This window comes from Hemicordylus capensis, chromosome 1, assembly GCF_027244095.1.
Source record: "Hemicordylus capensis ecotype Gifberg chromosome 1, rHemCap1.1.pri, whole genome shotgun sequence".
NCBI classification, from domain to species: domain Eukaryota; kingdom Metazoa; phylum Chordata; class Lepidosauria; order Squamata; family Cordylidae; genus Hemicordylus; species Hemicordylus capensis.
In genome coordinates, this window is record NC_069657.1 from 74,184,547 (window position 1) to 74,212,494 (window position 27,948).

General features: G+C 43.4%; 1 protein-coding gene and 1 long non-coding RNA gene across 7 annotated transcripts in view; one reads left to right on the plus strand and one right to left on the minus strand.

The window, feature by feature from the left end:
* Window positions 1-27,948, plus strand: part of GANC (glucosidase alpha, neutral C) — a 64,931-nt gene that overhangs the window by 14,007 nt on the left and 22,976 nt on the right. For all 4 annotated transcript variants that reach the window (XM_053285844.1, XM_053285845.1, XM_053285842.1 and 1 more), the window contains 6 exons: window positions 2,036-2,102; window positions 5,531-5,627; window positions 16,611-16,791; window positions 19,230-19,380; window positions 21,949-22,187; window positions 27,736-27,862. In XM_053285844.1, coding sequence (XP_053141819.1) covers window positions 2,036-2,102; window positions 5,531-5,627; window positions 16,611-16,791; window positions 19,230-19,380; window positions 21,949-22,187; window positions 27,736-27,862 — 862 coding nt within the window. The remainder of the gene's footprint in view (window positions 1-2,035; window positions 2,103-5,530; window positions 5,628-16,610; window positions 16,792-19,229; window positions 19,381-21,948; window positions 22,188-27,735; window positions 27,863-27,948) is intronic.
* Window positions 580-21,252, minus strand: LOC128340578 (uncharacterized). Of its 3 annotated transcripts, XR_008313810.1 has the most exons (4): window positions 21,209-21,252; window positions 11,900-11,966; window positions 8,227-8,317; window positions 580-1,661 (listed from the first exon to the last, which is right to left on the minus strand). It is a non-coding gene; the product is annotated as an uncharacterized LOC128340578 (long non-coding RNA). The 3 variants fall into 3 exon arrangements; XR_008313809.1 differs by lacking the exon at window positions 580-1,661 and having other exon boundaries at window positions 7,478-8,317; XR_008313811.1 differs by lacking the exons at window positions 580-1,661; window positions 21,209-21,252 and adding an exon at window positions 20,040-20,514 and having other exon boundaries at window positions 7,478-8,317.

The following is a 27,948-nucleotide window of genomic DNA, read 5'->3' on the forward strand; positions in this document are numbered from 1 at the left end:
CCCTGATTCAGACATTATGCTGTACGAGTGTATAGATGTCTGTACACTCGTGACAGTGTGTTAATGACCATACCTGGGTTCATTTTAATAGTGAACCTGGATACAGGCCCTACAAATGATTAGTATAGATAGGAAGAGTACCTCTGTACCTGCATTCAACATACTCTATTTACCTGAATCCAAGGCTAGGTTTTTTCCAAGTTTTTTTTAATATTAGAAACTGGGAGGTTGTCTTAAATTCAGAGTCCTGTTCCTTTTGAGTAAATGCAGGTATAACCTGTATTTAGCCTCTATTTTAAGGGGGAGTCATCTTCAGAGTTGTCTTCAATTTGGGTAAATACGGTAACATGTGAATGACTGTACCTGTGTACAGATCTGTACTTGTGTACAATATAGGTTCATTGTATGAATGTGTGAATGTGTTGTGAACAACGCCCCAATCCACACCCAGCAGTGGTGGAAACAAGGCTTGATCACTAGCCAAACAGTGGCTTACTCAGTTCTTTTTGTGGTGGCCATGTAGGATTTGGACTCGAAAGGAAACACAAGTACTTCTGTAATCCAATGGACTTTATTAAGGCAATTGGTTACATAGGCAAAGATGCCAATCAATCAAGGCAAGCAAGGCAATCAATCACATTTCCCAAGTGTAGTGTAGTTAAATCATTTCACAGCTAACTTAGGTGTTGCCTGCATGTTTTCTCAGTGATTATTCTGGCTAATACAAAACATCAAAGCAAGCACGGAGAAAAAGGAAGAGGGGGATGGAAAGGCAGATGGTGGGGGATGGCAGAATGCCAGTTAATAGGAGAGGCTGGGACAAAGGCAAGATTTTCTGTTGGAGAGTCATATTACCAGATCTTGTAGTGGGTATTGGACGTGGGTGGCGCTGGAGTAATGCAAGGCTGGCATTCAAAGCTCATTATCATCCACTCAGGTAGTCAAAGTAGAGCTGTTTATCATGGACAGAAATCACCCCGGTCCCTCACCACATGGCAGGGATCGCCAGTGACCTCTTGTCCATTTCAGGAGTGGAACCCTTGCAGTGACTCCGCAGCCGCAGCAACAGGTTCTCATGTGGGCTTGAGTAGCCCAACTCAGCGCTTGCTCCGCTCACCCCCCTGTTCAAAAGGGACTTCCCTTCTTATACCTTTTCCAGGTCTCTAATCTGGATCTCCTATCAGAGGGAGATGCTACCATTTTCCTCATGTCTCCAGGAAATATCAACAACCTCTCATCACAGGATTTCTCTTATGCTATGTATGGGTTGAGGATTAGGGGTGTGAGGGTCGTATCTGGCACTGTTTACTGGATCAAACAGAACTGTTTCTCTCCCAATGTACTCAAAATATTCCTGTCTCCCCAGGGGTGATAGTTCTGTGGTCAGTTGTTTAAGCGAACATGAGGTGCCTTCTTGGTCCCAGGAAATTGTTAGTAAGATAAGATGCACAGAAATCAGCATTCACTTTCATGTGTATATGTGATGTACCCCTAAAGTATGTAGGTACCATTATCTATGCGTTACTTCCGAAGGCCTTCTAAATATGATTATTCTCAGCATATGCAGTTTCAAAGCGGATATCATGATTGCACTTGGCATAACAGAAATGCCTAAACATAGTCAGAGCGGAGATGGACAAGCTTCTTCCCCTCAGTCAAGCCTTGAACAGAGAATAAACAATTTCATTCATTTTCTTGTGCTCAGCATAGTTAAATTCACCCTTCAGTTACTAATTGATCTTTCAATATGGCAGAGTCAGACACTGGCCTAAACTTTGTCTTTTGAGCTCGCAACGCCGGGCCAAGTTCAGCAAGGGTGCTCACAACAAATGGCCCTATTGTGAATCACATGATCAATTTATGACTGGAGGCCGGGGGTGGGGGGGACAAATGCACTGTTTAGCAGATTTTCTTCAGAACTACAACATACTCCTCTAGCAGTATGGGAGGAGTTTCCAAATGTACAAATGGAAAACTTAGTTGGCAATGTATGCAAAGTTCATAAACTACAATTTTCTTATTTTTGGACATATAGGAAAATCAAGAAGATTTGGGTCTCTGGGAAGAGCGATTTGGCAATTTTCTTGACATCAAAGCTAGTGGTAAGACTAAGTGTAGCCTTAACAGAAATGTTTGTGCTTTATTTTGATTATCATATTAATTAATATTTTTCTATTATAAGTCTTTCTAGAAATGAACATATGTGATACCACTGGTAGAACAAGACCCATGTGTACTAGTGATCATATCACAATCTCTTAACATATACTTTAAGGCCTAGAAAATGCCCACAGAATCCATTTTTAAAGTTATTTGCTTCCAGATTTATTACTTGGGGTTGCCTAACAGGAAAATGTGCTTTTGTACAATGTGCTGACATAAGCACATTGCAAGAGAAGAATGTACACCATGTACAACTCAGCTCTGATAGCTAGCAATGATGAGGTTGAAAGACAGGCATGGATACTGTGAGCCATCAACTAAATTATTCATTGTGCCAAAAAAAAAAAAGTTGGATTCACATGACCTTCCCCCAGCGTGATATGCTAATATTGATATTGAATTCAGCAATAAATCCAGGACTAAGCAGGGTGTGCATGTGAGTGTGCGTGTATGACATTTTTGTACACACACACACAATTTCAGGTGCAGATTAGTGCAATTGATAGAAAGTAGATTTATTCTTAGGCAAAAAAGTTTGGAACTGAAAACAAAAGACTATGTTCCAAAAACACTGTCTGCCCTGGGGATAAGGTTCCCATATGTTTTAGTTACAGTAGCCAATATTCTGCTCAGTGTAACCTTGGCATTAGGAAGCCACTGTGGCTGCTGAGCACCTAAAAGGCAGCCCTGGGGCTATTGCAGAGGCAGGCTGTTGCGAACCTTCTTAAAACAGAACCTTCATGCTACTTCCATTTGAAACAATAGCCCAGTTCAGATATTATCTGTACACTCATACACATGTTTGTGTGAATGACTGTACCTCTACTCATTTTAAAATAAGCCCTTCAAACACATGGGTACAGGCCCTTCAAATGCATGGTACAGATAGGAAGTGTACTTCTGTACCTGCTTTCAGCATAACATGTGAATGACTGTAACTGTCAGGGGCATAGGGACCATTGAGCAAGGGAAGACGACTGTCCCCCGGGCACCAGGTCTGGGGGGGTTGCCAAGGCACCCCATCACCCTTGGCCAAGGCATCCCCTGGCCCCCTCCTGCACCCAGGTGGCGAACATAATGCTTGCCAGCTGGGAGTACAAGGTGCACTCCTTTCTTCCCCAGCTGGTGTTTCACTGAAATGCTGGCTGGGCTGGAGTAAAAAGCCCAGCCAGCCAGCGTTTTAGGGAATCTGCTGTTCTAAAAGTAAAAGTCCATTTTCAAAACCATATGAACAGCAGAGCACATGAACAGGGGAGGAGAAGTTATTTTTGCTGTTCTTCCCTGCTTTTGTAATTGCTCTTTGCCTTCCATAAATATGTCCCTTCCCCCTGCACATACGCTCTGCTGCTTGGGAAGATACTGATTGAGTTAAAAACAGCCTCTTTGTGCAGAGCTGCACCCCAAGATTGCTGCTCTGGATGTCAGCTGGTGTTCCAAAAACAAATATGACCCTGCTTACAGTGTGTGTGCTTTAAGGACTTCCCATTCCCTTCCAATTGCACCAAAAGGTGCAATATTCCATAAATTTCTAGGAAGAAAAGGCAATCACTCTAGAATTGCAGTTCACAAAAGGCAGATGGCAGTAGTAGATGGAGGATTCTTGCTAAAAAATTCCAAGATTTATTATAATGCTTTCCTGCTAGCACAGTGCTAATACGGGCAAGAAGGTTTAGGACCCCAGATAGCACTCTGGATGGAGACTGAAAGGAATTTGGCCCTCTGCCAGGTGAAGGAGCACTAATCTCTAAATAACTTATGATATCTCAAGATAAAGCAGGAGAGCTGGTCTTGTGGTAGCAAGCATGACTTGTCCCCTTAGCTAAGCAGGGTCCACCCTGGTTGCATGTGAACGGGAGACTTGATGTGTGAGCACTGTAAGATAGGGGATAGAGCTGCTCTGGGAAGAGCATATAGGTTCCAGGTTCCCTCCCTGGCTTCTCCAAGATAGGGCTGAGAGAGATTCCTGCCTGCAACCTCGGAAAAGCCACTGCCAATTTGCGCAGACAATACTGAGCTAGATGGACCTATGCTCTGACTTAGTATATGGCAGCTTCCTATGTTCCTAAAACACCTGCTATTCATGCAGCTATGCTAGCTTGGCATAGGCTGAAACATAAATGGAAATGTGACATCTGCTCCCATCAAACTGCAATGCTCGTGAGCAACCCAAGACTGGTTATATGATCAATGACAACATTGTGGAAGCTCTGGATAAAGAGAGGGACTTGTAATATTACCCATTTGACATATGCTATAGGGGATATCCTCAAATTTGAACTGCTGTCTTGAGATATTAACTACCAGGTAACCTTTGTAAGATTTTAGATTAATAAAAAATATAAATTCACTTATTCTCTCCCTGGTGTGGCCAACACCATGGTAGAGAAACAGTGAGAATAAATAGCTAGGTCCTCCAGTACTATCTGCTCTTTTTAGCCCTCAGGAAAAATGGTCAGACACCATCAATTCAGTTAATAATATGCAAACAGTTTATTGTGCTCACCACAATCTCGGCGATAGGAGTCAGCAGAGGCGGCACAATTGCTTTTCCAGCTAGCAGAAGGTGTCCAGTCTCAGGAGGGCACGCCGGCTTCCTCTGAAGAACTGGAGATCCTTACCACAATAGTCTTTAAGCTTCTATACCTGTTTCCTTCATTCGAACCCCTGTCCATTCAAGCCACAGATTGCTTACCACTTGTTTACATGCTTATTGATTGCCTAAAATCCAGGTTCCTCATTTTATGCCTATACCTAATTGGCTACGAGCCCAGTTAGTGACTAATCTTGCAGTTTCCCCAAATGTGTCTTATTTTCTTTTACGTCAGCTTGTGATACTTGTTATTACGTGTTCACCTGTCTGGGATCCAAGAGATACAGTCTGGACATTGCAGAGGGAAGTTCATTTTTTGGGTGTGTGTGTTTATATTAAAAATAAAGAACAAAAAAAAATTAAAACATTTGAGAAATCATGATGATATTGGCAGTTATTAATTATAGAAGTTAATATATTTTTAGAAATCCCTAAATAGCATAAAATGATTCCAAACCTTTTTATTCTGTTCTCATCTTGTGCTGTGTGGTTTATAGTGTCTACATTAAACTGGGGTGGGAGTAGGGGGGCACTCCATTGGTCTTTCTTTATAAATCTGGATTAGACATCTTGGTTCCTTAGAATTCTGTAATTTTTGGCTAAATCGTTCTTTTATACCATTAGGATATAAGTCACTAACAGCAAGCTTATATATCATAGGTGGCAAACTACCTCAATAAAAGTCAGTTGTGAATCGCTTACTAATCAAAATATTTTTACACTACATGTATTTTAATCACATCAGAGTGTTCCACTGTTTTAATATTCTTCTTATAGGTCCTACTTCCATAGGCTTAGATTTTTCTTTACATGGATTTGAACATATCTATGGAATACCTCAGCATGCAGAGACACTTCTCCTTAAAAACACCAGGTAATATAATCAGATTTGCATCAGAAGATAGCTATAATTCTGAATGTAATGATAATTACAGATTTGCTGTCAAAGATTTGTCTTGTTAATTCAAATCAGTGTTTCAAATTCAGCTCCTCTTTTAATCCAGATTCCCTGGGCTCTGGCTCATGCTTCCCCATTTTCCATAGGCTTCCTGTCTATACATTCCTTTTGTGTCCACAGCAAAGCATCCCTCCTGTATCTAGGTAGTATGAAGTTTTTCCCAGCCTCATTGTTTCTTGGTTAGGACCCAGAGGCATGTAGTATGGCAGGGAACATGTATCAGATGGCGAGGTGGTCAAGCTGGAAAGTGGGTAGTCAGAGGGAGGTGCTGTAATCTAAGATGGTCAGGTTCCCAAAGGCAGTTGAGGCAAGACAACAGGAGTCTATTCAGCACCTACTGTAGGTGACAATTTGCTCAGATGGGGGAGCGAATATGTATTTAAGGTCAGCAGATCCAGGCCATTTAATCTAACTGGACTGATGAGCTGCAGTGTGTATTGCCACCATTATCAGGGCGGTGCTATGGAGCCGCAGGACAGGGACCAGCCATGTTCCCTACCTACAAGCCCCCCTGGTGGTAAGAGAGTAAGGGGTCTAGTCCTTGCTGCCAGACTCCTCAGTTTCAACTCTTTGACACCTTTCCTCAGTTTCTTCCTCAGCTGATCCCTCCTTTCCTTCATTCCCTTCCTCTATCAAGCGCACTCCACTGCCTGAACTCTCCCTTTTCCCCCATCCAAAATGCCTCTTGGCTTTTCCATTCCACTTCTCAGCTCTCGTTCTCTGTCTCAGCTCCCTCCTTCCTGTCAACAGCACACAGTCCTTGTCTTCTCTCAACCCTGTAGCTGGTTTTTCCTAGGGTCAAATTTTCTTTTTCCCCTCCCACTCTGTGCCACTCCCCACCGCCCCCCTCCACTTCTCAGCTCTTGAGGACAAAGTAGACCTCTGCCTCCTCAGCCTTCAGGCCTCTGCCTCTTCCACTATCAAAATCGCTGCTTCACAACCTACAACCTTCTTTATCCCCTCAGCTGCTCTTTTTCTGCACACCAGTTCTCACAGCTCTTCTACCTGCTAGGCCCTCTCACTCCTCCACTTCTGTACATCGGTCCCTCTTTCCTGCACACAGCTTGTCCTCTCCCAGGTTGTTTTCAGCCAGCCCAACACCACGTCCCTCACAGAAGCTGCATTGTTTATCATCATTTTGTTGCTGACATTTTCAAACTGCATAGTTAGAATGTTCACGAACTTCCAGGCCATTGCATCAATTCAGCCAGTGGAAGAGGAAGGATGCTAACATGCAGGCATATGATGGAAAGATGGAACAAACAATGGGAAAGCTGGCACAAACACAATAGAATAGCGTACTTAGCCAGAGCATCTTTTGTACGCTGATGTGAAATGCAGCTCTGAAATTCCTCCCTTGTTTCCCTTAGCACTTCTTGGACAATTCTGAAATTAGGGATGTGCACGAACCAAGGTTCGAGCACTGGTTTGGTGCTGTGGGAAGGGGAGCAGTGAGCAGGAGCTTTAAGAAAGAGAAGAGCAGCTCCTTACCTGCTCTCCCCCACCCCATGCAGCTTCCTGCTGGGGAGGCACGCATCCCAAGTACCCACACGCAGTGCCAGCATGCACATGGCATGTATGCAGGCACCACTTGCATGATCACCATTGTGTTGCTAACCACACAAATGGTGCCTGCAAATGCGAGAATGACATGTGCATGCTGGCACTGCGTGGGGGTACTTGAGATGCGCGTCACCCCAGAAGGAAAGCTGCATGGGGAGGCAGAGAGCAAGTAAGGACCTGCTCTCCTCTTTCTTAAAGCTCCTGCTTGCTGTTCTCCTCCCTGTGGCGCTGAACTGGTTCAGCACTGAAGCGGTGCTCAAACCACAGTTGTGCACATCCTTATCTGAAATTTCCCCATCAGTAACATCTGTGATCCTGTTGAACTTCTACTTCTCCACAGATCTTCCTTGTCTTACGGTTTTTCCTCACCAAACTCTAAATAAATGTATCCCTGCCTTCACTGGATCTTAAGCCCCTTTCTCATGCACTGCAACAGTTTAGCAACCACTCAGTCTCATCCACACTATACACCAGTCCCAGAGATTCCCCCCTCAAGATCCAGTATCCTTCTCCTGCTTGCTATCCCCTCCCATTTCCCCTCAGCAGGAAGTTGTACATGATATCATATCTCAGCAAGGTGTGTCCTCCTAAGAATGATAGCAACATAGTGAGAGTGAGAAGAGCTGAATTTTGATCATTGCTTTGTTTAAAGACATATTAAGGCAATTCACACAATTGGAAACTGGGTAAGACAAGTGTCCTACCCAGCTTCAAGAGCAGTGCACACTCCCAGTTTCTAATCATGTGTGAACAAATGGGAGTTTGTGTGAATCATTGTGTGAATGTTTGAAGCGGGAGTGATCATGTGTGAAAGAGGAGATGGGTAGGATGGCTTTTCTTCATTGTGGCCGGTTATTCATACTAAAGAAGGCACATGCAGAACATATCTCGGAACCTTCCAGAGTTTAACTAGCATTTTAGCGGTAACCCCACACCCCTTTAGCTTACTCACTGTGGTTCCTGCCTCTTTCCCTCAGTCTCTTTTCGACAGCCGTAGCAGTCGTATCAGAGATCCTTCCTATTCGCCTTTGTCCATGACAGAGCTAAAATAAATAAATAAATAAAAAGAACTGTTAGACCTTTTCTGTTTGTTTTTGTTTCTTCTTGTCTTTCTATTTCTTGTTCTCTTCTGACTCTTTAATGTCTTTGGTTCATTCGCCACCCCACCCGCAGCCAGTCAATCAATTCATCATGATTTATGGCCATGAGGGCCACTTTCAAGCGCTGCGTGTCTTGCACTGTTCCCTCTAAGGCGTGCGCATGTGCGTGTGCTCACAAGTTTCTGGATGTCCACTCAGTTCATTTTTGATCCTGCTCAGGTTGAATCAGGAAGGCCCCATTCTGAATGCACCTGCGCACACACTGCCTTGATTACTGCCGCCCAGAACAAAACTTGTTCCTCACAGAGATGAAAACAATTAGAGGGACCACTGGTGTCTTGTTCCGCAAAACTCCCAACATCCAGTAACCACTCCAAGTGCCTCTCCTGTCTTGTGGTAGCCCACCAGGTGGATATTTGCAGGATCTGCTAGGTTTCCACTAGACAAACACGCAGAAACAGCACCTCCACACTTTGTGTCATTTCTATGGGAAAGGGTTCTGCATGCCATTTAGACACTGGGGAACACAACAGCCCTCAGTGATCTAAAAGAGCACAGCCCTGACGCTGCGACTCCATCATTGGAGCCCATGATCACTACTACCATGATGAGCTACCATTTTAGGCGTCGTTGTTACCGAAGCCTAAAACTCCAAAGCGTCCGTCGGAGCCAGGTAAAAAGAAAATGAAAAGGAAGGCTGGAAAAGGAAACCCATGACCACAAAACCAAAGAAATCTGTGTTGGTAGCGACTTCCCCACTTTTGGAGATCCCTCCCCCATCTCCATCGGCAGCGGATGTGTCCTGGACTTACAGCTCAATCTCAATCCCGACAGGGAAAGTGACACAGATCATGCTCTTGGGTCCAATGGAGGCTTCGACACCCGACTCCCATCATGAGCTGCAACCACCGGACTTGGAGCCTGACTCCCCCTCCCATGACAGAGACCACAAACACCCACCTGGAGGCTGGAAACCAGACTGACATCACAGATCTCCAGATTACAGGAGGTCACCAGATTATAGAAGGGATCACTACAAATGCATTTATTCCCCTGAGTATTATGATAGAGCCCGTGTGGAATACATGTGGATGGAACCAAGAACAGACTTATATCGCTCCATGCATTCAAGACTGCAGACCTGGGACTCTGACGGTTGGGAAAGGATCCCAGTCCTCTTCACCACTACTTCCGTTCCAGATCCCCTTCACCACTTAAGAGGTGAATGGGACAACCCAAAAACACTTCTGCTTCAAACAAGAACAAAGGGACTGCAAAACCTAAAGAGGTCATCAAAGACAAAGGGGGAGGAATTTAAAAAAAAACCCTACCATTCCAATGACTCACAATTTGAAAGCACCCCTACCAAAGGAACCAGTGCCACCTCCAGACTATGAGTCAGATTCAGAGGACACACCTTACACTCAAGGAGACACGGAGCTACCACAAGGTTCTCTGCACTCAGAAGAGTGGCTGGATGACGAGAAATCATCTTCCTTTGCTGAAAATCATCGCCCATATATGGAGCAATTGCAGAGGATGGCTACTTCTCTGTGTCTTGAGATACAGCTAACCACAGAGGGAACCAAGGACCCAGTGTTTGGTCTCATCCAGACTGAAACCACTACCCTGATCTTACTACCTCTTTTGCCAACAGTCACCAACAGCTGGTGTGGGGAAAATCAGCTTCCATCCACCCTTCTTCCAGGAAACTGGAACACTTATACAGATTTCACCAAAAGGACACTGATTACTTATTCAAGCATCCTAAGCCTAACTCCGTTGTAGTGGAATCATCTCAACAAGGCTCTTGCCAAAATCTGCTCTCAGCACCAGCTGACCAGGATGGCAGAAAGTTAGATGCTTTGGGGAAAAGAATATATGCGACTTACAGCCTCCAACTACGGATAGCAAACTACCAGGGCTGCATAGTACAATACACATACTTTCTTCTGGAGAAATTGGAACCCTTCATCAACCAGTTGCAGTCAGACCAAAGGGATACAGCTCTTCCTATTATGACATTCCTATTAGAGGGCCTTCAGGTTATGAAACCACAGCTGCATTCAGCTTGGCATGGGGCTGATTGTGGGTCATGGCTGCGCCATCACTCTGTGCAGACTCACTTGGTTAAAATCGACAACACAGGCTCCAGAGGCAAAACTGAGGATAGAATACCTACCCTTTGATGGGTAGAAACTGTTTGGGAAGGAAACAGATGATACCCTAGAAAAGGTTCATAAGATCTAAGCAAGATCTATGGGGCTGCAATCGTATAACCTGAAGCAAACTAAACACCTCTGGTCATCACAAGGGCAACCAAAGTCACACTACCAGCCCTTCCACCAACAGGACTATAGGAAGAACCATTACAAGCCATACAACATAAGTGCAACTGTCTAAGCTTCCTCAGAAACCCAAGTCTTCCTACTCCAAAAGAACATGACTCCACACATCAACTAGGGTCTCAACTACTCCCCTTCATGGAAACATGCCAAGAAATACCTACAGATCATTGTGTTTTGCCTATAATAAGGATGGGATATGCCACAGAATTTGTCAGCGCCCCCCCCCCACCACACACACTTCTTGGGAATACTGCTCCAACACCAACTTTGCTACAGGAGATCCAACACTTCCTGTAGAAAAACTTCTCTTGGCACACCTACGCATGCAACCACTACAGGAATGGTTTGTGTCTGTGTTCCATCCAAGCACGGGCCATTCACAGACCAGATTAAGAATACCAAAAGATACACAGGACTCCATCTGATGGTGGTCCAGCTGCTCCAACCAAGGGGAAGAATGGCCATTCATCCAACCCTCCACCAAACATTGCCATAAAAACAGATGTCTCCAGCTTAGGTTGGGGCACCCACTGCAACAAACTGATGGTCGCTGGCTTCTGGTCAAAACAAGAAAAATCATACCACATAACTGTGTTGGAACTGTTAGCAATATGGAATGCTCTTTGTGCCTTCCAAGGTCATCACTATCAAAAATCGATACTCATACTGATACACAATAACAACCCCCATGGCCTGTCTAAACCAAGGTGGGACCCAGTCCCATAGCCTGTCATGCCTAGCCACAGATGTGTGAGAATGGTGCCTAGACTACCACATTTGGCCACTTGCAACTCACATAGCCAGGTCACAGAATATCAAGGTGGACTCACTCAGCCGTCTGATCCAAGCTTCCCACAAATTGAGCCTGAACTGCTGTATGTTTGAAGAAATATTTCGGAAATGGGGTCAGCTTCAAATACAGGTCTTTGCCACAGCAGACAACACACAATGTGCAGTCTTTTGCAGCAGGGGAGGACATCACCCAAATTCACTGAGGGATGCTTTTCTGATCCAATGGCACACAGACTTCCTTTACATGTTTCCCCCATTGCCTTTAATAACAAGAGTACTACAGAAGTTCCAAGAGGACAGGGCTGATTGCCTAATGATCACCCCATGGTGGCCAACTTGTGGGATCGCAACGAATGCACTTACCACTGCGACCGGATCTACTCACCAGGGACCATGATGCAGTGTTCCATCCAGACAGAAAGACTCTACATCTAACAGCTTGACACATATCTCTGAAGAAATAAAGAACCAAGAAATCTTAGATGTTCACACATCCTCTCACAAGCCCTCAACCCCTAATTGATATGGGACTAAATGGAAAATATTCTCTTCATTTGTGGCTTCAAAAGGGATCCACCCCAAGGAAGCATTAGTTGAGTTCATACATACTTACCTGTTACAATTTTAAAAGTTGGGGTTATCGATTGCATCCTTAAAGGTTCATTTGGCAGCCATTGGCAAGCACCTAATTTTTCCTTGCTGCCTGTTAAACAGTTTTTTAGAGGTTTACTTTGTTTATACCCACCAACCCCTGGACTGGCCCCACCATGGGATCTGAACATGGTGCTCTCCACTTTCATGAGGAGGCCCTTTGAGCCCCTGACAACATGCTCTCTCAAATATTGTCAGTCAAGACTGCCTTCCTCCTGGCCATCACTTTGGCCCGTCGTGTGGCAGAGTTGAGAGCTCTTCGTACTGACCTGCCTTACTTATCTTTTCAAACAGATAAAGCATTGCTCCACCCAGATATGTCCTTGTTTCCCAGTTCCATGTCTCTTAGGATATATGCCAAAACTGGGGACCACACAGGGCTAAGAGATCAAAAACGAAGAAATCCCTCGTGTCAGACCAATGCATAAAAGTCTGAAGAATACAATGGACTATATATATCTTATTAAACCTCTTTGTAGAACTCTCTAGAGAGAATGCTTAGATAAACCATCATGAAGAAAATGGCTTCCCCTGAAGATGCCAAAAACATAAGTATAACCTGATAACATTATAATACATAAATCAAAAACAACATTGTGAAATAATCACAACACTATAAACAGTAAAAATAATAGAATATACAAAATCCCAAAATACTAAATACACAAACATAAATATATGTACATAGTTTGAATGATATAAATTAACTATATGTTCACATGTGTGCATACATCAGGAGATAACAAGTGAAATAGATATGTAAAATAATAACCACCATTATTGATGTTAACAATCTTAATAAATGCCCAATGGGTCATAAAGGAACAAACAGTGTACTATATCAAAATGTCCAATCCACCAAGGTGGATAGCCTCAAATAAGATGGTAAATACCGCTCTATGGAAGTGCCAAGAATCAAAGATTCCACTCCATAAAAGTGTCAAGTTGAAATAGCTGGTAACGCTCTGTAATTCTGGTTTAATAAGATATTTATAGTCCATTATATTATTCAGACTTCTATACATTGGTCTGACACGGGGGATTTCTTCGTTTTTGGTCTCTCGGGATATTTGCCTGCTGGTCTTCTTTCCATCCCTGTCCTCCGAGGCTGATGAGAATGGCACAGCCTCAATGTGAAGAGTTTGCTGTTCTTCTACCTACACTGCACACGCGAATTCTGGACCTCTACAGCTCTCTTCATCTTTTTAATGGGGCCCACTAAGGTGAAACATATCTCATCACAGCAACTATCATCCTGGATCACTATTGCAATCAAGTTGGAATATTCACTTTCTGGCAAAACACCACCATTGCCTCTCCGGGCCCATTCTACTAGGGCAATGGTGACTTCGATGGCATTCCTTCAGGGCGTTCCCCTAGAGGCCATCTGTAGAGCAGCCACATGGAAAGGACCACTATTGTTTGTCACCACTACGCACTGTATACCAGATCACAGAGTGTTTCTCAATTCAGCACAGTGGATCTCCAGACGGTTCTTCAGTGACAGGCTCTGCTACACTCACCAGCCAGGTGAGTAGCTTGCTTATCACCTTTAGTGCAAATGACAGTGGGCCACTATGAAGCAAGTCAGGTGGGCTACCTGTAACAGTAGTTCTTCTAGTGGTCCATTGTCCGTTTACATGACCCTCTCTTTTCTCCGCTGCAGCAGCTACCTGGCAGGTATATGTAAACAGGTACATTACGACGGTCTGAGACTGAGGGGAAAAAGTGGGAACTGCAATGAGTTAGCTAAAGGTGGGGTGGGGTTCAGTGTTCCATCTAAGCCATGCACATGTGTGCTGCTCACAAGTTCTTTGATGTCCGCTCAGTTAATTTTAGATCCCACTCAGTTTTAATAAGGAAGGCCCCACTCTGGATCCATGTGTGTGCACACTGACTATCACTAGCCAGAACAAAACTCATTCCACACACAAATGGAAAAAATTAGAGGGAACACTGGTGGAGTTACCACTAAAATGCTACTTAAGCTCTGGAAGGTTCTGAGATAGGATCTGCATCTCTGGAAGAACTACAGTTACAGGTAAGCAACCTGACTTTCCTCTTACCTTGTTAAAAGACTGGGTACAAGAGCTAGGTAGGATAGTGCCATCCTATCCAACTCCTCTCTCACACACTCTCAAAATAAAGAGCCCGCACAGCTCTCAAGCTGGGTAGGACATTCTTACACCCAGTTTTCGATCGTATGAATTGCCTTAAAATATTCCTAAGAGCTGCACCCTGCACATTTAAATCAGTGGGACTTACTTCCAAATAAACTAGCTTGGAATCAGGCTGTATGTGTAAAACCAGAGAAGTAGTGATCTCATTAGCAAACAGAACTAGAATGAGTCAGCTGTACAAAGAGTGAAAGAAATGGCAGGCTCTGCTTTCAAAACTAGTGTGCCAAAATCTCAGTGCTCTCATTCACTCAGTCAAGGCATTTTATGTTCAAGCTTTCCTTGCAGTGAGCCATACATAATAAATGTATTTCAATGTATAGTATCTTTCCCTTTCCTAAAAAAGAACTTGCTAGAATGCAGAAAACAATATGTTCACCTGCTGTAGCTCCCAGTGTAAATGTGACACTGTCCTGGAGTTTATGCATTACTTTTTGCAGATCATCTTACTCTCCCACTCCACCATATTGTGGAAGTGGGGTATCTGGGACAATACATCCTTAAAACAAGTCTGATTTCTAGTGATGTGCTAAAAATAAGATGTGTGGAGTACACATATATACCTGCTCCCCATCATTCCTTTCTCTCAAGAAAAGATTGGAAGGATCATAAGAACCAAGCATATGCACATTTGGGTGTACATGGATGTGGCCACTAACCTAATTGACTTTAATCAGTGGTTAGACAAATTCATGGAAGACAAGTATATTGATGAATGTCAGTCATGATGGCAATAGGCTAGCTTCAGGTTCAGAAACCCTATGCCTTTGAAATACTATTTGTTGGGAAACAGTTGCAAGAGAGGGCTATTTGCCCAAATGTTCCACTGCTAGGCTTCCCAGAGGCATCTGGTTAGCCACTAGGGCAGTTCACATGATTGACATTAGGGCAAGAGAAGCCTCCTACTCTAATTTGAAAGCTCTAGTACTCCTGATCTTATTTTTGATTATTATTATTATTATTATTATTATTATTATTATTATTATTTTATTTATTCGATTTCTATACTGCCCTTCCAAAAATGGCTCAGGGCAGTTTACACAGAGAAATAACAAGCAAATAAGATGGATATGTCAGTTAAAAACTGTTGGGGTTTTTAATTTTTATCCCGCAGTTAATTAGCAGAGCACTAAAGAAGCTACCCACTTCAGTTACAGAGTAGTTGCAGAGTTTAGTTGTTGCATAGAAGACACATGGAGATTCTTGTAGAACTAAATACTAAGTATTGATTGGTCAAGTACACTTTGGATAGGAAAGACCTAACCCTAATCTATAGAACTACATAATGAATAGGCAGGGGGAGAGAGAGAGATGTAGAGCGATGTTTCCATCTGCTCTCTAAAAGGAAAGGAAGGGATTTTGACTCAGCACAGGAAATACCTGTAGGGTCATATCAGGGGTCATAGAGTAGAGACAGGTAGAACAGTTAGGGAGACCATTACTCACTATCTCTACTCCCAGTGCCACTAGTGGTCATTAGGATAGTTTGCACAAAAGGTTGATGCACTAGAAATCCATCTCCAACAAAAGCCAGGTTGGAGGTGGGTAGGACAATTTTAATTCCTACCTTGTTCCAAAGCTGAGAATGGAATCTGGATAGAGTTGCTTGTCCTACCAAGCTGAGACTTAGCTCATGATCAAGCTCGCCTGCACCCTTGTTTTTAACTGACACACAATTGAAAACCAGGAGTGCGTAGAGCTCCCAAATTAGGGTGGGAGACTTCTCCTACTCTAACATTGATAGTGTGAACTGCCCTACTTTATGAAACAGGATGCTGGAGTAGATGGAGCATTGGTCTGATCCAACAAGACCCTTTTTATGTTCTTGTGTACTGCAGATCTAATCCTTAACATTGCACAGTGTAAACAGTAGTCAGCTCTATAGTAATGCTGAACTAAGCCTCCAGTATAATGAAGCATTCCACTTATAGCATAAAATATTACTATAGATATTGCTTCTGCTGATCTATTTTCCTCACAAGGCAGTGACTAAATACAGGGAGGCTCATCTGGCACTAACGGTGATGTCATTCTGGTGCCAGACAAAATCATTTTTCTTTATTCCAACAAGTGGTTTGAGCTGGTTTTAATGTTGGTTTTATCTTTTCAGCCATTTTTATTCTACACTGCTCTGATAGATTTACTAAAGGGAGGCCTAGAAATCACATAAATATAATGTCTGTTTCTTGTATTAAACAAAATAACACCACTGCATGCAATGTAGAGAAAGTGCTCTGTAAAAACAACATACATCTCTATCTGTTCCAGTGACAATGACGTCTACCGGCTTTATAACCTGGATGTCTTTGGGTATAGAATACACAGCAAAATGGGCATTTATGGTTCAGTGCCCTTGCTCTTGGCACACAAAGCTGACAGAACCATTGGGGTCTTCTGGCTGAATTCCTCGGAAACTCTAGTGGAGGTTGCTACAAAAGCTGCCATGAAGGTGAGTGCTGCCTTAGAATCTTGTTCAGCTTGGAGCCTGAAAATGCTCCTCTAGTAAATGTTGTGCTAATGTTGCTAATATGGCCGAATAACTATAGATGTCAGGTTGGGATCTCCTCTAGGACATCTGATATTGATTCAGATGATCAGTTGCTGTATGACAGATGTTTTTATCTTATTTATTTATTATTTCTCTCTGTAAACCACTTTGGAAACCTTTGTTGAAAAGCGGCATATAAATATTTGTTGTTGTTTTAAAACTTATCCTGTGGTCCGTCTTCCTGGATGAGAAATCTATTCTGTCAATTAGCAGCCGATAAGAGTGAGATGGGGTGGGGGGTTGGTGAACAAGCTGCAGGCCTTGTCCTCATTCACTCTGTCCTCTCCCTTCGCTGACAGCCTTGCTTTCCCTTCTCTTGCCTGCTGCTGCATTAACCCTTGGCACATGAGCTGGTTATTCACCCAGTTCCCCAGCCAGACAAATAATCAGCCCATGTGCCTAGGGTTAGTGCAGCAGCAGGCAGGAGAAGGTAGAGTGAGGATGGTGGGTCGAGGAGGGGGACAAGCCACACCTGAGGCTCATTTACCACTCCCCTATCTCACCCTTACCAGCCACTCTTGATTCTGCTTCTGGCCATGCGGTGAGGCAAGTGTTCAACTGCTGGCCACTTCTCCCCAGTACAAACACACACACACACCCTGCTTCTACAAGCTTCCAAGCAGTCGGAGGAAATTAATTATAGTTGTCTTACAACATGGTTGGAGGCTGTAGAGGACTGGCTTTCCATATAACTGCAGCAAATATGGTAGTTTCAAATGGCCACTAGGCCTCATTTGAATCCACCTTTAGATGACTACAGTTGTCGATGCAGTGATCCTGGGAGTGCACTAGTTGTGCTAAAGTGCCAAGACAATTTTCCCTCAGTGACATTTGGTGGACTGGTTTTCCTCAGGCTCAGAAATCTGTCTGATCACTATTATGGGTATTTGAGAAGAGATTTAACGCCACACCTAACTGGGCACAGTTCCTGGAATAAGAGGAAACTTACCAGACTCATGAGTTAGACATAGGGAAAAGCATAGGGGAAAGCACCAGTTACTTCATCATCTTTCAAATATTTGCACAGCTAATTTTTAAGCCATACAAGAGAGGGGTGCCACAAAAGACCAAAGGTAAACAGCAAACTGAAACCTCAATCAGAAACCATGATCAAAAGCAAATACATGAAAATATATCCGCATTAAAGCTACAGATTAGATGACTATAGACATTTGGGTCACTTAATCCTATACATGTTTCTTCCCTAGAGTATTAGTACAACTTTTTCAAAAGCTTGATACAATTTTGAAACGAGTTATTATCCAGAAAATTCATCAGATGTATCTTTTATATGTACGTATTGATTATTGTTTGTATCTATAGTCATTTGTAACTTTAATGCAGATTTATTTTCATATATTTGCTTTCAATCATGGGTTTTGATTGAGGTTCCAGTTTACTGCATACCTTTGGTCAGCTAAATTTTGCAGCTTGTTGAAGTAAATGTTATTGGAAGATACCCAGGGGTGGAGCCACCATTGAGCGAATGGGTTCAAAGAATCTGGGCCGCCACCAATCAGGGGCCATGAGCCCTAGACACGCCCCTCGTGTCTGACGTTAGACACTGGGACATTATTCCAGTCCCGAACAGGGCCGCGTGACCCTGTTTGGGACCGAAATCGGCCTGCACTGCATTGGCAGCGCAGCCGGAGTGACTTTATTTGCATTAAAGGCAGGGAGAGCCACTCCTGGTCTCTCTGCCAACGTAGTGGGGCCGATCGATCTCCCTCCCAAATGGGGCTCCTGTTCTCTCTGCCAACATAGTGGGGCCGATCGATCTCCCTCCCAAATGGGGCTGTGCTGCCCCATTTAGGAGAGAGATCGGCCTGCACTGCATTGGCAACGCGGCCAGAACAGCTCTCCCTACTTTTAAGGCAGGGAGAGTCATTCCGGCCCGTGCTGCCTAACAGAGCGCAGGCTGATCTCCCTTCCAAACGGGGCCGTGCAGCCCCGTTTGGGAGGGAGACCACGTCCTCTGCGTCTGATGCCCCCGGGCTGCTGCCAGCCTCCCTATGCTCCTGAAGATACCGACTTAAATTAATTCAGATTGTTCAGATGCTATTTGATATATTCCTGTTATTTTGACCTCTGATCCTTGCACTGTCATGTTCTGGTCACCATTGCTATTTGTTTTATCATAGTTTGCCCTCTTTGTAAAAGCTGAAGTAAAAAGTAGGTACAAAAGAGCTCAGTTGTCTTTACCTCCCCTGTCCCAATACTTTCTTTGCTGTCCTTTATTATTATTGTTTTTTTCCTGTGAACTCCCTTTTCATTTCTAACATCCACCACTAGGGAAATTCATTTACCACTATTATCTTTATGTATTGTTTGTTTCAAAGGTTGCACCCTCCGGGACTCCAGACATTTCAAAGCAGAGAGTACTGCCTCAAACGGATGTGCACTGGATGTCAGAAAGTGGAATAATTGATACTTTTATCTTAATGGGACCCAGTCCTTTTGATACTTTTAAGCAGTATGCACAGTTGACAGGTACAGCATCCTTTTTTTATTCCCATAAAACCTTCAAATTGCCTTAAAAGAGAAGATGACAAAAGAAAGAATTAAACCTTAACCATTCATGCAAAATATCCGGCATGCATGTATATGAAAAGAAAGAACTGTTTATGAACAGTACTGTTTGGTTTATGAACAGTTAAAAATGCAAAACCATTTTTATAGCATAATCTGGGACCCCAATATTTTTAAAGGTAGCAGCCTGCAAACCAATTCGTTCTCCCTTCAGTCTGCATGGACCCACTGTGTCAAAGGGCCGCTCCAGTGGCAAGGCTGACAAGCTACTCACTCAGAAGGAACTGCTACCTTGGGCAAGTGAGCCAAAGCACCAACTCCTGCTTGCAAAGCTATTTCAGTAGCTTGAAGCAATATGAATAGACTGGGTTGTCTGCACAATCTGCTTTCTAGGTTCAAAATTAGGAAAAAGAACCTGTGCTATCTTCATTCAAGTATCTAGATGCTATATTTTGTTTTTTTTAAAAACCCAAACCTGAATGTGGCCTAGCACCTAGTGAGGCTAATCAACATAAATATGCATGAGTCTTCCTGACTTCACTTTTAAACAGTTATAAAATGCAGACCTTTGGGGCCATATCACGAGGCCTAACACCCCATCCCCTTTTTGCTTATCTTACCATCCAGACAGATGAAGAGTACTTCAGGACTCGAAAGATAGTTGCTCAAGATTTTATTTTATTTTAGTAGGTCCTATTAAAGATGGCTAATATCCAGCAGCATTCCAGAAGCATGAAAGGAAGATGCACCTAAGTGAGGGAGAACTTTTCTAGCTGCACTGGGACACACCAGTGCAAGGGAGAGTGCTGGTCATGCAGCCTCAGATAACACAGCAATGGGGGAGCAAATTTTGATGACTCACTCTGACAAATCACCAGGAATGCTCTGTGTGTCATCTGAAAACGTGTCTATGGGGTCTGGGCAACCCTGGGACACATTTTCAGGAAACACAGGACATTCCCAGAGCCAGAGCAATTCATTAAAACTAACTTTAACCCGCACGGAACTTCTGCACGCTAGTACTTGATTGCTCCCCCACCCCTTGCCACAGCCTCCCTCATCTCAGAAATCTCTCCACCTTCACCTGAGGTGCACTGCTTCTGCTCTTCCTCCATCCAGTTGCTTCCATTCCCCTCACCCCTCTTGGTCACTCCTCCATCCCCCTGATCCCTCTTGGTCGCAGCTGCAGCATTGCTGGAGCCTATTGGACAAGCTGCAACCTCCTATCCCCAGAGACCTCCCCACCCTCACCAGAGCCCCGCTCCTGCTTCTCCCTACAGGAGCAGCAGCAGCAGTTGACCAGGCCCTTCCTCACTGCCGCCGCCACCGCCATGTCCACTTGTTCCCCTCAGGCTGCTGACAGGCCTGGGCCCATCCCTTGCCTGCTTCCCTCCCTCCGCCAATGGCTCCAGTAGCCCCAAACAGCAGCAGTGGCTGACTAAGGCCTCTGCCGCCACCGCCTCCATGGCCACTTGTTCCTCTCAGGCCACTGACAGGCTCGGGCCCATCCCTCGCCTTCCTTCTTTCTCTCTTCCCCTCCCCTTTTCCTCTCTTTTTCTCCCTCCTCCACTTGCTCTTCCCCTCTGTCTTTCTTCCCCTCCCTTCTTTTTTTCCCTTTCTTTCTCTCTCTCCCTTAAGAGTTAACAGATCTCGTTCTTCTTGTTTCCTCAGCTAATTCACACAACAGCAGTCTCCTTCTCCTGAAGGGGCTCTTTCTTCTCTCATGACCCCTCTCTTCGCAGACAATCAAGAACATTGTCCAACCAGTAACAGTTGCATTCTAACTGACCTTAACCATCACAGGCTCCTCCTCCCTATCTGCGTATGAAATCCCCACTGCCCAGTCACCATGGTGCCACAGGCTCCTCCTCCCTGTCTCCATTTGGAATCCCCACTGCCCAATCACCATGGTGCTTCAGCTCTCACAGGCTCCTCCTCCCTATCTGCATATAAAATCCCCACTGCCCAATCAGGTGCTTCTGCTCATGAACTCTTGCAAGAGCTATCACTCACAGGATTAGCCATGAGTACACCTTAGAGCAGGGTTTCTTAACCTTGGGCCCCCAGATATTGTTGGACTACAACTCCCATCGTCTTCAGCCACAAAGGCCATATCTGGGGATGATGGGAGTTGTAGTCCAACAACATCTGGGGGCCCAAGGTTAAGAAACCCTGCCTTAGAGAATTATATATATAGAAGTTTCTCTCCCCTTGTTGCACACTTGAAGTTTCACAGAGCAGTAGTGGGGAAGCTCTCCCTCACACTGGCATGTTTTCCTTTCATGCTACCAGAAGTTGCCCAGGATGTCAGCCATTATTACTAGATTGTGGCTTCTGGATTTCTTCTTTTTAAGGGACTCTTCTTGTACAGTTTTCATGATTCTGGCTTAGTGCTTTAGCAACTGATTCTTCAGCAAAGAAATCTGCTATGCAGAGATGCAATGAGAAGCAAGAAAGAGCAAAAATCAAATATTTATTGCATCATCAGTTTTAGTTCTGATGGCAGCATTATTCATTTTCCCTTGCCAGGCACTCAAGCCCTGCCTCCTCTCTTCTCTCTCGGCTACCACCAGTGCCGCTGGAACTATGATGATGAAAAAGATGTAGAAAATGTGGATGCAGGCTTTGATGTGCATGATATCCCCTATGATGTTATATGGCTGGATATTGAGCACACTGATGGCAAACGGTACTTCACATGGGATAAGAAAAGATTCTGCAATCCTAAGAGGATGCAGACACAGATACTTATGAAGAAAAAGCGCAAGGTATGTAATTCAGAAAAAGCAGGGAGAACATTTTGTATGGAAGTCTATAGCCTATGTGATTCCATGCACAGTATGCCCACTTAAAACATCCAGACATCAACAGATTACTATGCTTATAGAGCACAATAGGGTAATTTGGACAGTCAGATTTTGGAGCAAATAGCCCGTTTTATTTATCTAATGGAGCACTTTCACATCTTAAGTGGTAATTACTTTTAAATGACAAAGCTGTAGCGGAAAACATTTACACTAAAAATTAAGTTCCTTTAAAATTTTTGAAACATACTTTATTACTGGAGTGATTTTTTTTTCCAGCTAAGGTTGACTTTGTGGCTAATTGAAGACTACTGAAGCAGCTCATTGAGTATTATTTCCCACCTACTTATGTTTTCTCTTTCACTTGCAAATAGACATCACAGTTAGTGATAATTTCTATGATAAAATTCAGTAGACCTTTCTGTGAGCTGCCTTGTTGGGTCAACTAGTTTGAATGGCAGACTATATCTACTAACAACAATGACAATAAAAGTTAATAACAATGATGATAAATATCAAGATTGAATAGGCAACTCATATTCCAGTACAGAGATATTTATGCTTAAATCTACTGATTTCAATGCAGGCATGAGGTCTCTTAAACTTGCTTAATGTTGTGTTCGATTATGGCTTTAATGCGCATATGTACCATTATAAACAGTATCCACCATATTTCTTTGATAATGTCCTCTTCCTTATCCTTGCCATCTGGACATACCCAGAACTGTATGTATTCTGTACATGTGTGAATTCATTATGCAAGTACAGAATCTGTCTGGCATGAGGTTAATCACTCCAAGACTTTAAGGTTTCTATTTTATTTTAGATTTCAAATTATTCATTTATATTCTAGAAAATAAAACATTTATTGGGATATATATCTATAATATAAAGCTGCTTGAGCCTTACTCACTCATTCACTCATTCACTCACTGACTGACGTAAAGCGTGAAAGATAGAAACGCTGTTTCCTCAGGTAGTTATCCAGATATTTCTGGAAAATGCAAGAAAACTCTCTCATTGGAAAAGCATGGGTTAGGGTCAGCATGAGGGTTGGGTTAGTGTTGCAGTTCAGGTTTTAGGTTTAGTATGAGCGTTGGGCATAGGTTTAGGAGTAGGGATAGGGTTCAAACAAAATTTGGACATTTTCTCAGATACATTTACACACAAAAAGTCCAGATTTTGTGGATGTGTGCTTGCAAATTGCAAGCTGTTTTGTTAGTGTATACATGAGAACCTCAATATCTGCAGATTCAATATCTGTGGAATCGTGTATCCACAGTTGGGTAATTGACACCTGACCTCGGCATATGCAGGGGGAAAACAGCAAAAATTGGTTAATTTTGTATATCCGAGGGTTGGGGATGGCAAAAAATGACCTCATTTCCAGCCACCATTTTATGACAAGTATCCATTTTGTGGCTCATTTTGATTAAAAACAGCATTTCCTCCCCGTGATTTTTCATGGAAACATGGGGACTTTGGGCATTGGGTTGGGGGCAGTGGTCCCTCTACTTTTTTTCATCTCTGTGCAGAATGCATTTGTTCTGGGCGGCATTATGAAGGCAGTGTGTGCAAACCTGCATTCAGAGTGGGGCCTTCCTGATTCAACCTGAGCGGGATCTAAAATTAACTGAGCGGACATCCAAAAACTTGTGAGCATGCGCACGTGCACACGCCTTAGAGAGAACAGTGGTTGGGGGGCATCATTGGACTGCTGAAGGCCCATGGAGCATGGTAGGGCACTTTATTTTGCTGGTTTGGGCAGGAATTTTGCTTTCTTGCAGTCTCTGGGAACCTACCACCCCATCCCATTTACTTTAATGCCTCGTTATCTGCAGTTTCATTATCCGTGGAGAACGGAACTTCTATAAAGTGGAGAACAGAACTCCTGTGGATATCTGAGCAAAGTCTCCTGCTAACTGAGCAAAGAGACACCTTTTAAAGTGTTGATTCTCTCATATTTAGCATGGGGTGAGCAACTGGTCCTATCCAGCCCCAGCACAGCATCCCTCCAGTGGCTGTTGCTGGTGTCTGCTTTATGTTCCTTTTTAGATTGTAAGCCCTTTGGGGATGGGACCATCTTATTTATGCATTATTTATTTTTCTATGTAAACCACTTTGAGAACTTTGATTGAACAGCGGTATATAAATATTTATTGTAGTTGTTCTAGTGGATAATGAGGTTCTCCTGTATATATAATATATGCACACACCTATATAACAAAATAGCAAATACCAGATAAGACTATCATATTTAAGTAATTAAACAATAAAATATAACAATTTACAAATACATGTACACGTATTTACACCATTTACATCATTTACATGTATGTATATCAAATCCATGATAATCTTTAATATGACATATCAATAAAAATAACAAACAAGAAGCTGCACATTTTATGCTTCTAAATACATTTAAATACATCAATCAAATATATTTAAATGTTTTTCATTATTTTTTTTCTTGAATTCCTGTCTCAATATAATTTATTGTGTTTAATGTGTATATACACAATTGCAAAAAATATATTAAAATATACCAAAGTTAGGCTTCTATTTAGATTGCTGGCTTTTCAGGAGGCACAGCCAGCTGCAGAGGAAAATGGATGCGGCGGGGGGAGGGAGCGGTTTGCTGAAAATTGCCCTTCCCCTCTATGCACAAGCAGGAGCATTCCCAACATCCAGTTCTCAGTTTGGACATTGGGTCAGACATAATCAATAGTCTTAAATATTTTACAACTGGTAAGGAGTATTCTATTATTTCAAGCTATGGAAAAGTTTGCCTTCTTCTGAACTATAACATATTAAGGCTGTTCTCACGATCAGCCTAACCCAGGCTAGGGCCATGCTGGGATCCATGTGGATCCCAGTGCTCCCATCTGCCTAACCCCACTTTGAAGCCCAGACTCTGTCTGTCTATCTATCTATCTATCTATCTATCTATCTATCTATCTATCTATCTATCTATCTATCAAATTTATACACTGCCCCAAACTTTGGGCGGTTAACAATAGCATAAAACAAGTTAAAAACATACAAAAACTTAAAACAATTTAACAATTTAAAAATGAACCAGAGATTAAAACCCAAAAATATTAGGAAGCTGAGGAAGCTTGGGCGAAAAGATGGGTTTTCAGGTGTTTTTTGAAAATTGCCAGAGATGGGGAGGATCGTATCTCAGCAGGGAGCGCATTCCACAATCTCGGGGCAGCAACCGAGAAGGCCCATCTCTCTGTAGCCACCAAACGAATTGGTGGTAACTGGAGACGGATCTCCTCAGATGACCTCAGTGGGCAGTGGGGCTTGTAGTGAAGAAGATACTCTCTTAAATACCCAGGGCCTAAGCTGTTTAGGGCTTCATAAGTTATAACTAGCACTTTGTATTTTGTTCGGTAACCTATTGGCAGCCAGTGTAGCTCCATCAGTAAAGGAGTAACATGGTCTCTCCGAGATGACCCAGAGACCAACCTGACTGCCGCATTCTGAACCAGCTGAAGTTTCCAGACTACATACAAAGCCAGCCCCACATAGAGCGCATTACAGAAGTCAAGTCTGGAGGTTACCAACAGATGTACTACTGTTTTGAGGTCATTGATCTTGAGAAACAGGCACAGCTGGCATACCAGCCGAAGCTGATAGAAAGCACCCCTGGCCACCGCCTCAACCTGAGAAACCAGGGAGAGGTGTGGATCCAGAAGTACTCCCCAACTGCAAACCTGTTCCTTTTGGGGAAGTGTGACCCCATCTAGAACAGGCAGATCAAAATTGTCTCTAGAGTTCTGACCCCGCACAATAAGTACCTCCGTCTTATCTGGATTCAGCTTCAGTTTATTCTCCCTCATCCAGCCCATTACTGCTTCTAGGCAGGCATTTAGGGAGGATATGCCAGCTCCTGAAGAAGTTGACATGGATAAATAGATCTGGGTGTCATCAGCGTACTGGTAACACCCAGCTCCAAATCCCCTGATGATCTCTCCCAGCGGTTTCATGTAGATGTTAAAAAGCACTGGAGAAAGTATGGAGCCTTGAGGGACACCACACTTAAGCTCAGATTTCAAAGAGCAACAATCTCAAATCAACACCATCTGGAATCTATCCTAGAGGTAGGAGCGGAACCACTGTAAAACAGTGCCTCCCACCGCAACACCCCCAGACGTTCCAGAAGGATACTACGGTTGATAGTATTGAAAGAACATAAGAACAGCCCTGCTGGATCAGGCCCAAGGCCCATCTAGTCCAGCATCCCGAGAGATCCAAAAAGCCACCAAGAGATCCAAAAGGACCAACAGAGTCACACTTCCTCTGTCAATTGCCAATTGGAGATCATCCATCAGACCGACTAGGCAGTCTCCTCCCATAGCCCGCCCAAAAGCCAGTTTGAAATGGCTCTAGATAATCAGTTTCCTCTAAGACCACCTGGAGCTGAGAGGCCACCACCCTCTCAATTATCTTGCTCAGCCATGGGAGGTTGGAAACAGGCCTATAATTGCTCAACTCTGAGGGATCTAATGCAGGCTTCTTTAGAAGAGGTCTAATGATTGCCTCCTTAAGACAAGGAGGCATCCTGCCCTCCCTCAGAGAAGCTTTTATGATTTCCACCAGGCTGTCTACAATAGCTGTGGTTAAGGGCGCAAGTATGCCCTTAACCCTGACACTAGGATTGTGTGTTAGCTTGGGTTGCTGGTGGCCTGAGTTCACATATCGACGGGAGCCTAGAGCACCCGTCTCACAGGGGTATCCCGCAATGCACCAGGCTCATTGTGCGGCATTTTGTGGGATATCCAGAAACCATGACATGTTGTTCTGGCCCCTGGAGATCCGTGCTCCTTGGAGCAGCACTGATTGTCTAGGAGCGTGTGCTACTTTCCTAGTAGCATTTGTTGGTTGTCTGGGAGAAGGTAACTTGGGCCCCGCCTTCTCCCCACCCCCGCCCACATGATAGTGTGAATAGCCTCATTGACTCTAATTTTATCATTAATCCAAATAGGTATATATGTATTGCTGCTAATCTTATTATTTTAAAATAGTATCAAGAGACTAGCAGCAATACATAATGTACATATTAAATTAATGATAATGTTGATTTAATGATAAAGTGAGAATGCATGCCCAAAATCAAGAGCCAATTCGAAAACGTTGAGAAATATGCATTTCCCTAAGGGGCTGTTATTGCCTCAGGATGCTTGTGGAAGACTGCATGTTTGAAAGTATCCCAACATTACAGTCTTCCTACACATAGTAATCAAGCACTTCTCCTTCAGGTAGTTTTAACCTTTTACAATGTCAGGGTAATCCATGAAGCAATGGTGTCTATTTGTTTGTGGCATTTATATGCCACTTTTCAGGCAAACTTTCCAAAGCAGTTGCATACAAGCACTGAAAGAGTAAGCACCAATACAAACTCATACCATAAACAAAAAGACTCTACATGTCTGAACCTTCTCTAAGCCTTCCTGTGGCACACTGAACAGTCAACACATCTTATTTGTTCTCTCATTGACAGCTCGTCGTCATTCTGGATCCTCATATTAAGGTTGATCCTCAGTACACCATATACTCAGAAGCCAAAGAGAGAGGGTATTTTGTAAAAGATCGTGAAGGCAAAGATTTTGAGGGCATCTGTTGGCCAGGTAATCCTCTCTTTGTTTTTAAAAATCCCATTAGCAAAAATGGCTTTTCCTATGGTTAGAACTGACTTCCTCAAAGGAAATAAAGT